Below are 13602 nucleotides of genomic sequence, written 5' to 3' on the forward strand. Positions count from 1 at the left end.
CCCTGCCACCACCGGAGGAAGAGGCCAGCTGGGCCTTGGGGCTGAGAGCAGCAGGCAGCGTGTCCTCCTTGGAACGGGAGCGGGAGCACAGTGGGGAGAGGAGACTGGTGCAGGCCACGCCCCTGGGGGCCCAGCGGCGCCCCCACCCAGATGGTAAGGAGGGCCATGGCTACAGAGAGGGTGGGCTTTGGGAGGGCAGCCTAGTGTACGGAGGGTGCCAAGGGTGCGCTCATTTTCAAGCCAGCTCACCCTTGGTCTCCAGCTGGGTTTATGCATCAACGCCAAAGACACTTGTCTCTCTAGCTTTCTCTGGGCAGAATTTCCTCCAGTTCCCAAATCATATCCTTCCCCAGGACTGGAGCCTAGGTCCAGAGTTGGGGCTGGGCGCTCTGTCCCTCCTTTCCCAAGGCCCTCTCTTCGTGGGGGGCTCCCTGCAGGCTTCTGAGCACGTGTTATGTCAGGGCTATGGGCTGGGCCAGCTGCTGCTGCTTCTCAGTCCCCAGGATGGTCTGCCCTCCACTCTTCTTCCAGAGCTGGGGTGGCGGTCAGGGCGGCGTGAGGCGGGGGGAAGCAGCCCTGTTAGGCCCCCTGCCTGAGTCCAGCTGCCCTTCTATCTCTTGCTGCAGAAGAAGCCTGGCTCCCCTACAGCCGACCGAGCTTCCTGTCCCGGGGCCAGGGCACGAGCACCTGTTCCACAGCCGGCAGCAACTCCTCCAGAGGCTCCGGCAGCTCTCGGGGATCCCGGGGCCCAGGACGGAGTCGGAGCCGGAGCCGGAGTCAGAGCCAAAGGCCCGGACAGAAGCGTGGAGAGGTGGGGGCTGGGGCTGGCCAAAAAATGAGTGGAGGGCTAGGGAGGCTGGGCCAAGGAATGATTACAAATAGGAAGGTATCGAGGGCTTGGGGTGGGCTGGGGGAGTGTCAAAAGAAAGGGACTCTGTGAGTAAGGAGGAAGGGAGGAGCCCAGAGCAGAGGTGACAAAGGATGGACACAGATGACCTAACAGAGGGGCCTGGGCTCCATAGGGGAGCAGGATCAGGAGAGGAGCTGATTAGGGAAGAGGCACATCCCCAAAGGGGCCTGTTGGTCCTGGGCCAGGGCCTTGCAAGCCAGCCTCTCTCTGTCTCTCTCTAGGAACCAAGATGACCTTTGACAATAAGCCAGAAGTTCCATGGGGAAGGGCTTGTCCCTGGGCCAGGGATCTGAACTTGAGCCCCTCCCCCTGGTGAATGAGGGCTGAGCAGAGAGGAGCGAGGAGGGGTCTCCTCCTTCTCACGATGATGCCTGGGGCTCCCTGAGGAATTGGCTTAGAAGCCAGAGAGCCAGATCTTTCCTGGCCATCTGAGACCCTTTCATAAAAAAAACACAATAAAAAGAACAGATCAGAGCCCTGAGCCCTGTTTGTGTGGTTTTGTGCAGGACGTAGGGAGGAAGGGGCCTGCGAGCGGGTGTGTATCCTTTGAAATCCTTCAGCCGAAAGCACTAGGTGAGGGCAGGGCTAAGATGCCACCTGTCCTACCTCCAGAAGGAGCTGAACCACTGTCTCCCCAGTTACCACCAGAGGGACTTTCCACATAAGCAACCTCGAGAAACTCTCTCATCCCACCATCCCAGAGCCCCTCCCTTGGCGCCCTCCTCCACAATCCGGAAATACGCCCTTTACAACAACAGCAATCTTTCAAAATTCAAAGAAAGGAGGAGTTCAAGGGGGGAGTCCTGGCCAAGAAGGAAAAACAGGCTTTTTCAGACACCCATCCTCACCCTTTCACAAAGAGGTACAGACGGCCACCTCTTAGCCAGATTAGTGTGCTAAGTTGCTTCAGTTGTGTCTGACTCTTTGCAACCCTGTGGACTGTAGGCCACCGGCCTCCTGTCGGGGGGCTTCTCCAGGCAAGAATACCGGAGTGGGTTGCCATGGCCTCCTCTAGGGGATCTTCCCGACCCAGCGATCAAATTCACGTCTCTTATGTCTCCTGAATTGGCAGGGGGGTTCTTTACCACTAGTGCCACCTGGGAAGCCCGATTAGCCAGATTAGGCTCATCAGAGAAATTTAAAAAAAAAATTTGGCCACAGGACTTCACTGGTGTTCCAGTGGCGAAGACTCCGCTCTCCCAATGCAGGGGGCCGGGGTTCGACCCCAGCTCGGGGAAGTAGATCCTACATGTGACAACTAAGGCCTGCTGCAACCAAATTAAGAAAAAAAATCAAAAGAAAATTTTGGCCATGAATGCCATAGTTGCCATCACTCCTGATCCCACGGTCCGCACCATTCACTGCACAGACCTGGGTATTGCTCAGTGACTGCCCAGGGCTCTCAGGGAATGACCGCTGACCCCCAACCCCAAGCTTTGACCTCTCCTGCCAGTTTGACCGAAGTGCATACAAATCTCTTTTTCTCATGTGCTCTGCCATATGAAGTTGGCATGTTTTCAAAAGGGGTTTGACCAGGAAACTAAAACAAAATCCTAAAAAGGAAAAGCAGACAGTGGAACGGATGTGTATCTGGCGGGGCACTGAGTTCTCATCCTGAGATCACGACCCTGGTCATGCTGAATAGCATGCTCGCAGCGTGTGGATTCTGCCCCTGACCTTTCCCTCCAAGAGAGGAGGATAAAGCCCTGCCTGCCCTCCGATGGTTTTCTGTGGCTCAGGCTCTGCAGGTACTGCTCCTCCTCCATTTCTCTGTCCTGTTCTTTGAAGGGTGTCCACCAGCCAACCATTACAGGTGGTTCCTACCTTTCGTGAAATGGAGCTACTTCGTACATTTTAAGAAACTATCTGGGACTGGTCTTGGGGGCTGGGATTGCTGAAAGCAGGAGTCATCTTCACGGGATGAGTTGCTAAGACCCGCAGAACCTGGAAACACCCTCATCCCTGCCTTTTCTGGATTCTGCTTAAAATCTGAAAGATGCAGGTAATTCTCCCCTGGATAACAGAACAGAAGGAGCGACACCGGAGGATCAGTGAATGCCTGGTGCTGTTCTAACCCAGGCGCCCTCTGCAGGATATGGTGCTCCACGGAGCGATCTCACAGAACTCAAGTCATGGCAGCTTTATGGTATCAAATTCCTCAGTGACAACTCATAGTGACAACAGTGTCAGGAGGGTGCATTTGTCCCACACTTGTCCCACTTCAGCTTCCTCCCTCGATTCATCTTGAACCCTTTGCCTTGGTGCCGAGGCCGGGCCTCACTGCCTCAGTGGAGCCCCTCTTTATGTCCCTTCACAGTGTGGTTGGGGCGAGACCAGGAATGGACCGGAAAAGGCTGAGAGGAGGCCCTGAGACGCTCCCTGCTCCACAGTCCTTTCCCGTGAGCCAGTGTTGTCCATCAGGAAGACGTCTGGCTCCCCCACTTCCTGTGACCCAGGCAGGGGTGGAGCGGGGAACACACAGGATTTAGGGCTGCCTCTCAGGCCAAAATGACCTGACTGTGGGCATGGATGGAGCAGAGGGAAAGGCAAGGGCTGCAAGCCAGGTAGAGATGACATTTTGCTCCTGGAGGCTGCAGGTCTGCTTTGTTCTTGTTTTGTTTTGCTTTCATTTGTTCCCACAATCCGGAAGGGAGAATGCCAGAAGCCAGGCAAGGTGGACCCCCCAACTGCAGCGAAGCACAGGCCAAGAGCCGCAGTCCACAGCCCCGGCCAGTGGCTGATGGGAGAGGAAGGTCTCGTTCTCATCTTGGCAGTCGGGCGGTCAGCTCAGGAGGAGTCTAGGAGAAGTTGAAGGAGGGTGGAGTTATCCCCCCCTGCTCCTTATCGCTCCTTCCAGACCCCTCTTGACTCCCCCGAACCACAATAAAACCCCTCAGTCAAGATGGATCGCTGCATCAGCCAACCAGACACTTACCGCCAGCTTTGGGCACAGGAGAGCTGAGCTGACTTTTCTGGGAAGAGATCCGAGTTTCAGGCAGCCAGGGAGGCAGCCCCCTTCCCAGCCACTGGGTAGGATTTTTCTCAATGTCCTCCAACCAGTCTGACCTCCACTCCCACGGGGTCAGGGAAAGGGTGGAAGTCAGAGAGAGGTCGTCCCGGGGGGAGGGAGGTGACGAAGCATCTGTTAGGGAGGGTAGAGATTTCTGTGGAGGGTTGGCCTTCAGTCTTGGGGACTAGTTTAGGGCAGAAGATGTGGGGCTGCTTAAGGCATACACTCGACCCTAGACATAACCCAGTCCCACTCGGTCCATCACCCCAGTGGACACATCCCCAGGGTACTCCGCCCCAGGGAAAGGAAAACGTTCATTGATTTCTTCGAGAGAACAGCTTGATCTCTCTCCTCCCAGCTTGGCCCTGGCTTTCTGTCCTAGGTAATTCCTGCTCTCCTGTTCGCCACAATCCTGACTGCTTTTTTAGGGGGAAGAATGTAGAGTTAGGGTTTGAAAGCTAGGTCTAGGGGATATATGTCTGAGGAAGGGAACACCGAAGGGGCCTCAGAAGCCCTCACTACCTGCCGTTGACTAGGGAACGATGGTCCCAACCTGCTAGACACACGAAACAGGGAGCCCAGCATCACCTCACCCAGCCATAGATGGGAGAGGAGGAAGGCTTTGACAGCTCAGCGGGATGTAAGAGACAGAACAGAACTTCCCACAGTGGACAAATCTGTCACTGGGCTGGGGAGGGCAACCTTTCCTGCACCCCACATTTGGTAAGAGGAAGGTCCTAGAGGTAGCTGTATGGACCATGTAATTGGCTGCCTCTGGGCCTTTTTTAAAAAGAAATATTTATTTATTTGGTTGTGTCAGGATGTGGGATCTAGTTTCCTGACCAGGTTTTGAACCTGGAACCCCTGCACACGGATCATGGAGTCTTAGCCACTGGACCACCAAGGGAAGTCCCTGCCTCTGGGCTTTTAACTTGCACAGTTTATCCTTGTTCTGGGTGATCTTGGGCAAATTAATAAACCTATAGGACTTATAGTTCCCTCATTTGGAAAAGAATGATAAAGAATATTCCTCAGAGAGCCGCTGCTAATGCTGAATGTATGTAGTAAGGCACTTGGCCTGGGGGCTGGGACATAGTGACGATGGTGAGGATACTTCGACTCTTTGTCGGGGACAGTGATCTCACGTACCTGTGAAGACGCAGTCTGCCTCCCTCGGCTCCAGACCAAAGCCAAAGCTGTCCGCAGCCACGGCCAGGGCCCGGGCAAAGTGGGCATCAGCGAGGAAGGAGCCATCGGAGGAGCTGACCAGGCTGGCTCTGGCGCTGGGGCCGTTGTCCTCTGAGGCTGAGCCCCAGCCATTGGCCAAGGAGCCCTCACTGGGGGTGGGCGTGAGGCAGGGCCGAGGTGGGCACAGCAAGCCCCTCACCTCGGACCCCACACCTCCTCCAGGCCTGCCCATGTCCGCTAGGTCTGAGGCCGTGGGGACGCTGATGTAGCCATAGGTGATGGGAGGGGAAGGCGCCCTTGGCATTGGAGAGACACTGTTCCTAGGGAGAGGTCAAAGGGGAGATGGCATGCTGTTGGGCAGGGGCAGAAACAGTCCAGTGAGGAAAGTGGAAGGCACACTCCTGTCTCCAGCTTATCTGTATCCTCTGGCTCCCCTCCGGCCACTCACCTGGGGGTCTCCTCACCCTCACTGAGCTCCAGGCACAGGGCCACCTCCTCAGGGGTCAGCACGCTGTCCTGATCCTCCCCCAGGGATGACAGCGACGAGCTAGACAGGCGGCTGGATGCTGGACTGGGACCAGAGAGGGAAGAGGCCTGGGGGCTGGAGACGTGGAGGGTACCAGAGGGAATGAGGGCGGGGACGGGGGCTGCTGGCGGTGGAGGGGAGGTGGGGGCTGGGGGCTCCCCCGAGTGCCTGTTTGGGGTAAGACAGCAGGATGGTTAGTGCTGTTCTTCCGGTCCCTGCCACCCCTCCCCCAGCCCCCTCAGCAAACACCTCCCACATCCCCAGTGCCCCGCCCTGCTTCCTGACCCCAGGCCCTCTTACTGGGTCTGTTGACTCTGAGTGGGGGGTCCACGGGGAGCGAGGGGTACTGGGGGCAAAGGGCGAGTCATCAGCTCACTGGAGGAGCTGAGGAGCTGTGGTCCCAGCGCCCGCCAGGCCACTAGAGCACGGGGCACAGCTCCTGGGGAACAAGAGCCTGGGCGTGAGATTGCAGAACCCTCACTGCCCCCAGGCCGCAGCTTGTCTGTCCCCACCCCCCACCGAGCCAGCCTCCTCAGGGACAGGAGAAGCCAGATGGAGGGGCTGGTGGGCCCCACACCACGCCTCACTCCCTCATTCGCCTCCCAGGGCCCTCCACTCACCTGGGCTTTGGGAAAAGTTCTTGGAGCCTCTGTTGCCCAACTCGCAGGCCCAGAGCTCTGCAGGGTGGCTGGCCCGGAGCAGTGGGGAGCTGTTGGCCTGGTGCAACTCTGCAAAACAAAGAGTTGGGGAGCTGGTGGCCAATCAAGGTGGGCCTTTCAGATCCCAGCCATAGGCTCTGTCTTCAGCCTGATCATCCACTTAAGCTTTTCTCTGAATCTAGAAACAAGAGAGAATAATCTCCCTCCATCCAGGCAGCTGTGATATAATAATGGAAGGAGCACAAGGCTTGGAGTTAAATCACCTGACTCATAGCCTGGCTCAGCCGAGTATTAGCTGTGTGACCTCAAATAAATGCATCAACCTTCCTGAGCCTGTTTTGTTTGTAAGCAGCCACTCCAAAGGATGGTTTTACCAAGCAATTGAAAACAGATTGGAAAGTTGCTGGCATCTGATAGTTTTAAAAACAATGTCTGGGGATTTCCCTGGTGGTCCAGTGGCTAAGACTCTGCACTCCCTATGCAGGGGGCCCGTGTTTGATCCCTGGTCAGGGAACTAGATCTCACATGCTGCAACTAAGAGCTGGCTGCAACTATAATAAAAGATCCCACGTGTTGCAGCTAGGACCTGGTGCCAAATAAATAATTTTTTTAAATTTTTTAAAAATTAAAAAAAAAAAAAAACCTCTCTACTGTGTACATGACAATTTCCTGATCTCTGTACCCTCTCATCACTACCTCCTACTTTCATGAATTTTGAGTCTGTAAAGGCAAATCCTCTTTCTTTCCTTGGAGAGAATCTGTTCATTTCCACTTCTCACATGGTATATATTTCACTTGGCTCTGGATAGTCTTGTCCTGATAAACCTGGTGTCTCTCACTTGGAGAGATGAGTTGAGCTCTCAAGTTGAGTTGAATGAGGAAGACAAAAGATGGGAGCCCCAGACCAGCCAGGTGTGATGGGAGAGAGTCAGCTGGTGGGAAGAGGAACTTTAGAGTAGGATAGTGTGTTATTCTCACCCAGATGGGCAATGCCTTGCCTGTGGACGTTCAATACGTGTTGAGTGAATGGGTGAATGGACGGATGATATTAGAGGTGCAGGTGTAAACACAAGGTGAGAAGAACCACGTATGAGATGGCAGCTACCATCAGGCCCACATGGCCACTTAGGAGACCGGGCTCTGAGTAAATCGTGGCAGTACAATAGCCCCGACTGTGTGCAATGACTTCGTTGGGCCAAAATCAAAATGATCTAAGTTTAAGCCAGAAGAGAAAGAGTGATAAAAGGAAGGGATTTCCCCAAGACCTGGACTAGAACATCAGTCAAAGAAGAAAAGAAATAGCCTTCAGGTTAATGCCACATGATCAAAAGCCCAGTTAGGAAAGGGGAGCAGAGACCAGCAGGACTCTCGACACCGAGCTGTCTCGTCAATCTAATATAAAAGATGTGGGGGCCACGATGGGCAGGTTCAGAGTGGGACAAGGCATTCATCAGGGATCCACCTGGGCCCTAGAAACCCATGTACAGTGGCCGAAAACTCACACAATGGCTAGACTTCCTCCACCAGAGTTTCCTCTTGTACTTTGGCTGGTTTAGCTTTTACTCATTTCCTTTAATTGTTGTATGACCCAGGGAGTCCTGGAGGCCAGCTTTGAGTGCTCCAACCCCCACTCTCACCAGCTTTGTCTTGTCTTGGACCTGGCTTCTTGCCTAAGCTCACAAGTGGTGGCACATGCTGTTGGTGTTGATTTGTGTGGAAGGTGAAGGAAAAGGCTGTATTTATCCCAGCTCATTTTATTTCTTCTAAAGGATTTTTGGTAACCACCCCCCTCCCCCCAAAAAAAACCTACTTTCCACCTTGCTTGGAAGTACTTGAATTTAGTGTCAATATTGGAGAAGGCAATGGCACCCCACTCCAGTACTCTTGCCTGGAAAATCCCATGGATGGAGGAGCCTGGTGGGCTACAGTCCATGGGGTCGCTAAGAGTCGGACACGACTGAGTGACTTCCCTTTCACTTTTCACTTTCATGCATTGGAGAAGGAAATGGCAACCCACTCCAGTGTTCTTGCCTGGAGAATCCCAGGGACGGGGGAGCCTGGTGGGCTGCCGTCTATGGGGTTGCACAGAGTCAGACATGACTGAAGCGACTTAGCAGCAGCATATTATTTGAATTAAACTATACACTAATGTTATCAAACTGAGGTGGAATCTTGTTGGGTATACCTGAATTGCGATAGATATTTGAGTGAATTATTTAACGAGGATATTCAAATATGTATTGGCAAAGTGAAGTAAGAATCTGACATAATGGATGAGACAGCTGTTTTCAGACTATTAGTACAGAGGCAAAAAAACCCAACTAAGGTCAGATAATAAGAAAAAGGAATAAGCAGCTCAAGGAGGGGCACTGAGAGAGACTGCCAGCATTCGAAGACAAAGAATCAGCAGACTTTTGGACTAGATGACAGCAGTAGAGGAGCTCCATGCCTCTGGATGAGATTTTTTTTTTCCCCACCATCAGGCTGTACTGCGTGGCCTGTGAGGTCTTAGCTTTCTAACCAGGGATTGAACCTGTGACCCCTGCAATGGAAGTGCGGAGTCTTAACTGCTGGACCACAAAGGAAGTCCCTCTGGATGAGACCTTGTGGCTGTTGCTGTTGCCCACCAGCGCAAGGGAGTTACTATGCTGACCCCATCCTGGAGCAGTGATGGCGCGGAGCCGGATGACGGAGAAAAGGGGTGTGATGAGGACCTAAATCTCTAAGTGCGATTAGGAAACTTCGTCTCAGAATGGGAACCTTTCTTAACAACTGACTATAGGAAATTGCTCCTCTTTTGGGGCTAGCATTAATGTTTTCAAATAGGACATACATTATATTCAAATCAGTGTGGTTATCCATGAAAAAGCTACTTTAAAAATGAGATTTATGCAACCTCTTTTTAGCTGGTATTTCATGATCACAGAGGATTTCTAATGCAATAGCTCTGAGGCAAAGCTGGAAAGGATGCCAGCTTTGCTAATATTTAGAGTCATAAAATTCTGGATATTGGCCAAGCCCTTAATTACTCTAAATCTATCTTTATCTTGATAAAAGTTGGATTATATCCTCTTAACAAAACTGGCTGCTGAATGTTTATAAATCTTACTAATCAGTACAGGAGGCTCATGGAGATGGCGGAGAGTGAAGTCAGGGCTCAGAAATGGAGAAACAGAGTCAGTGAGAGGACAGTTTCCCCAAGGGTGCTCCCAGAGAGATTCAAAGTAACTTTTGGAAGCAGATGATTCTGGTTTCAAATTTGAGATCTGCAGCTTACCGACGTAGGGTTTAAAACAAGCTACCCCATTCTGATCCTCTTATCTGTAAAATTAGAGAAATAACACCTTGCCAATATGTTGTGAGGATTCAGTGAGATAACAAATATGAGTAACACACCTAACATAGAGTAGTTGCTGAAGAAATAGAGACTGTACTTATTTCTCTCTGGAAAGTCAAAGCAGATAGCTAGAAGTCAGGAGAAAGTTGGACAGAAAGGAAATGCTCATTCTCTGGGAAGCAAGCTGGGAGTCAGTACCTGGGCAGGACCCGTACATGGTGCATAGCACATATGTACACATTACATAGTACAGAGGTCATGCAAGCCTGAGGTTTCGTGCTAGCACTGGTCACACTGCTCCAGGTTCTAGAATTACCCCTGTGCTGGTCAGGCACTTTCATTAGACTTGGAGCTGGTAGAGAGCAAGGATTCTGTTTAGTATCACTGTGTTCCCCTATCCCCTATCCCACCCCTAGTGGTGCTTATTCAGTATTCGCTGAATTGAGCTGACTGCAGAAACAGGACTCACTGCTGGTGTTCAAAACCCAAGCAAGAGCCCCGTGTAAAGAAAATCTGAGGCCTAGGGCTTCCCTGGTGGTCCGGTGGTTAAGAATCTGTTGGCAATGCAGGGGCCATGGGTTTGATCCCTGGTCGGGGAGGTAGGATCCCACATGCCTCGTAGCAACCAAGCCTACTGGCCACAACTACTGAAGCTCCCACTCCACAGCTAGAGAGAGAGAGTCCGTGCACAGCAACAAAGATGACGCATGAATGAAAGAAGATCCTGCGTGGCTCAACAAAGACCCAAAGAAAGAAAGAAAGGAAAACTGAGGCCAGCATACTCCTGTCTGGGTGCGCGGTAATAGGTGCCCATTAGGACAGACTGCGGGTGGAGGGCAGCCCACGACTAGCACCGAGGCTCTCATGCCCCATAAACCCTGATTCAGGCTGCGTGCATCCCCCCATCCTTACCCTGCTTCTTTCTGGCCTTCCAGGCCTCTGCAGGGGCCAGAGACAAGCGCGGGGAAGAGAGGCCCCGGCGGCCACAGAGGCTGTCTGAACTGGGCCAGGGGCTGGAGAGCTGGGCCAGCTGGGGTGTGAGCCGCCTGGCAGCTGGGGCCTGGGGGCTTGGCCGGGCTGGGGGGCTGGAAGGCCCCTCGGCGATGAGGGAGCCATAGAAAGTGCTGGTGTCAGGAAGCAGGGGCACCCCAGGGCTTCGGGGATCCCAGGAGATCACTGCGGTAAAAAATGACAGGAGGGATTATGGTGAATGCAGCCCACCCATGGCCCCCTTTCTCCAGCAGCCCCGCTCAGCTGCTAGGCCCCCTACCCCCACCCCTGGTGGAGGGCATGCTCACAAGAGCGGCGACCGTCTAGCGGGTCCCGGGGGTCCACTCCCAGCCGACTGCTGAGGCTGCTGCTGCTGCTGAGGTCTCGAGAGCCGGAGGTGGAGCGCCATGTGTCCGCCAGCCAGGGGGAGTCGCTGTGATCCATCCTGGACAATGAGGGCGGGGCAGAGAAGCAGGTGGAGGGAAAACGTGATTGGTCAAGACCTGAGCTCAGCAGGTAGCAGAAACGGTAGAGAAGATGGTGGTACCAGCTTTATTCTCACTGCTTTTCAGGCCTCCACAGACTCCTTAAGATCTCTGATCTGCTGTCCCAAATGCAGCACCCCTTTCTTATCCTGAGATCAGAGGATGTCCAAGTTGCCCCAGAGCTGGGAGGTATCACAGACAGATGGCTGTGTGCTGAGACGGAAAGAATACACATGGGGAGCCAGATCTGGTGCCACCTAGCTGTGCAACCCTGGGCCAGCTCAGTCTGTTAGCCTCTCTAAGCCCTGGTTCCTCCAACAGTAAGACCTTCCTTACAAGGCTGATGCTGTAAGCTGAGATGAAGAAGTGAGAGATCACTCAGCCAGCAGTGCAGGAGTTTGCTACCTGAATATTGGCTTCTCTGTCTCTAGCCTGGTTCCCTTTGGATGGGGCGCCATGCCGGCGGGGATCAGACCAAAGCACTTCTCTGCCTAAAACCCTCAGTGGCTCCCCATGTACAAAGATGGAGCACAGCTGCCTAGTGTGGCTAACAGGGCCCTCGTTGGCCTAGCTTCCAGCTCCTCAGCTTTATCTTTTGCTTTGACCCATCCTATACCAGAGGCCCTAGCCCAACCAAAAGGCTTGTCTTTCCCTATAAATAGCAGGCTATTTCTTGCTATTCCCTTTGCCTTCCCTCTTTATTTCAGCTTTAACTTTTTTGTGTGTTTTTAAAAATATATAATTGCTTTACAATGTTGTCTTAGTTACTGCTGTACAATGAAGTGAATCAGCCATATACTTACATATATCCTCTCCCTCTTGGACCTCCCTCCCCCGCACCCCCCTCCCACTCCTCTAGATCACCACAGAGCCCTGAATTGAGCTCCCTGTGCTTTATAGTAGCTTCCCACCAGCTCGCTATTTTACATCTGCAGTCAGGGGAAATGTGAAATCTTCCTCCCGTGGTTCCCCACCCAGCCCCCTCCTTGTACTCCTTGTACTTGTACTCCTTGTACATGTTTCTGTTTCTGCACTCCCAGCTCGGGATTGCATTTACGTGTGTGCCTGTCTCGGCTAGACTGAGTGTTCTCCTGGCAGACAGTGACTCGTCTAAAGAAATGAATGAACAAGGTGATCAGAATGGAATCTCCCTTGAGGAAAAGGATGATGTTCCAGGGGAGACAGGGAAAGTTCAAGAAGGCACAGACTAAGCCCAGGAAGTAGCTGGAAGAGAAAGACCAGGGAGCACAGAGCAACACAGGAACACAGTTATCAGCCAGGATGGAACCTTGCTCTGGGCTGAGAAACTGACAGCAAAATGGGAGCCTGAGAGCTGGCCCATAATAGGTGTTTGATACACTCCTGTGGAAAGACGCAGATCTGGAATGTGAAATCTCTCAGATGAACTCTAATGAGGTAAGGAGCAGGAGAAGGTGGGCAGAGGTGAAATGGTTTAGTGCAAAACTCAGCCAATAGGAGAAAAAAAAGGATGTTTTGTTTCTTAGCGTCTTGTCTCATAACTGGAGACTTGCTCTGGCAGCCAAACGCACTCAGAGCAGATGGATGGATACCTGCAGGCGGGCAGGGTTATTGAGAACAAGGAGTAAGAAGCATCACACAGGGACAGAGTGCCCTCTGCTGGAACTGTGGGTGGATTAGTGTGAAAGAAAGATGCCTCAATGGTGGTAGGTGATTGCTGAACTCAAAGGTACTGCTAGGTAGATGCTGGATGTACAGAGAGAATTAGAAATCAGACTGGTCCTCCGGTGCTAGTTATTCTCTATCCAGCAGGAGAGTGCAGTAAGTATTAATGAGATCTCAGTAACAAGAGCACCAGATTAGGGCTTCAGAAGGCAGGTACTGGCCATGTAACCTTGTCTGGGTGGGGCCAGTTACTTACCTGTCAGATGGTGTGATAGTGACATTAATGAAAGAGAAATTAATTCTCACTTGAAGTTCAGGGGAGATTCAGGTGTTAGGATGACAAATTGCCTGGCAGTAGGGGAGATGGGGCTTCCCAGGTTGCACTAATGGTAGAGAACCCGCCTGCCAATGCAGGAGATGTAAGAATCGTGGGTTCAATCCCTGGGTTGGGAAGGTCCCCTGAAGGAGGGCCGGGCAACCCACTGCAGTATTCTTGCCTGGAGAATCCCACGGACAGAGGTGCCTGGTGGGCTACAGTCTGTGGAGTCGCAAGGAGTCAGACACAGCATGCAGGGGAGACGAATGCTTCAGCCAGTTCTCTGTCCCAGCTCCACTGTCCCTCGGCCCCTCCCTCACCTCTGCCCCTTTCCTGTCTCACCTGTGTTTTAAGATGGCATCCTCACTGGTGTACCTGTACAGACCTGGGAGAGGGCAGGAGGAAGGGTCAGCCCAGAGTCTCCAGCACCTGGCCCAAAGCTCTGTTGCATTCTGGCGGGACCCAGGAAAGGCCAGCCAGTCCACCTGCGAGTGCTCGTCACCTGCTCACCTGGGCCCAGGCGCACCCCAGCTCGAC

At 52.9% G+C, this 13602-nt stretch overlaps 2 protein-coding genes across 2 annotated transcripts in view; one reads left to right on the plus strand and one right to left on the minus strand.

Moving 5' to 3' along the window:
* The window catches only part of ROBO3 (roundabout, axon guidance receptor, homolog 3 (Drosophila)), an 18682-nt gene extending 17597 nt beyond the window's left edge, over positions 1–1085 (plus strand). Inside the window, exons 27-29 of the mRNA XM_010829533.1 lie at positions 1–153; positions 627–803; positions 949–1085. Of these exons, the coding sequence (XP_010827835.1) occupies positions 1–153; positions 627–803; positions 949–995 (377 nt within the window). The 3' untranslated portion in view covers positions 996–1085. The remainder of the gene's footprint in view (positions 154–626; positions 804–948) is intronic.
* Positions 1086–3035: 1950 nt separating this feature from the next.
* ROBO4 (roundabout, axon guidance receptor, homolog 4 (Drosophila)) overlaps positions 3036–13602 on the minus strand; it is a 14803-nt gene continuing 4236 nt past the window's right edge. Inside the window, exons 10-19 of the mRNA XM_010829535.1 lie at positions 13576–13601; positions 13408–13450; positions 10929–11065; positions 10543–10806; positions 6255–6362; positions 5935–6073; positions 5557–5802; positions 5070–5428; positions 3846–4052; positions 3036–3708 (exon numbers count right to left, since the gene is read on the minus strand). Of these exons, the coding sequence (XP_010827837.1) occupies positions 3698–3708; positions 3846–4052; positions 5070–5428; positions 5557–5802; positions 5935–6073; positions 6255–6362; positions 10543–10806; positions 10929–11065; positions 13408–13450; positions 13576–13601 (1540 nt within the window). The 3' untranslated portion in view covers positions 3036–3697. The remainder of the gene's footprint in view (positions 3709–3845; positions 4053–5069; positions 5429–5556; positions 5803–5934; positions 6074–6254; positions 6363–10542; positions 10807–10928; positions 11066–13407; positions 13451–13575; position 13602) is intronic.

Source organism: Bison bison, unplaced genomic scaffold (genome assembly GCF_000754665.1).
Source record: "Bison bison bison isolate TAMUID 2011002044 unplaced genomic scaffold, Bison_UMD1.0 scf7180017864506, whole genome shotgun sequence".
Classification (NCBI taxonomy): domain Eukaryota; kingdom Metazoa; phylum Chordata; class Mammalia; order Artiodactyla; family Bovidae; genus Bison; species Bison bison.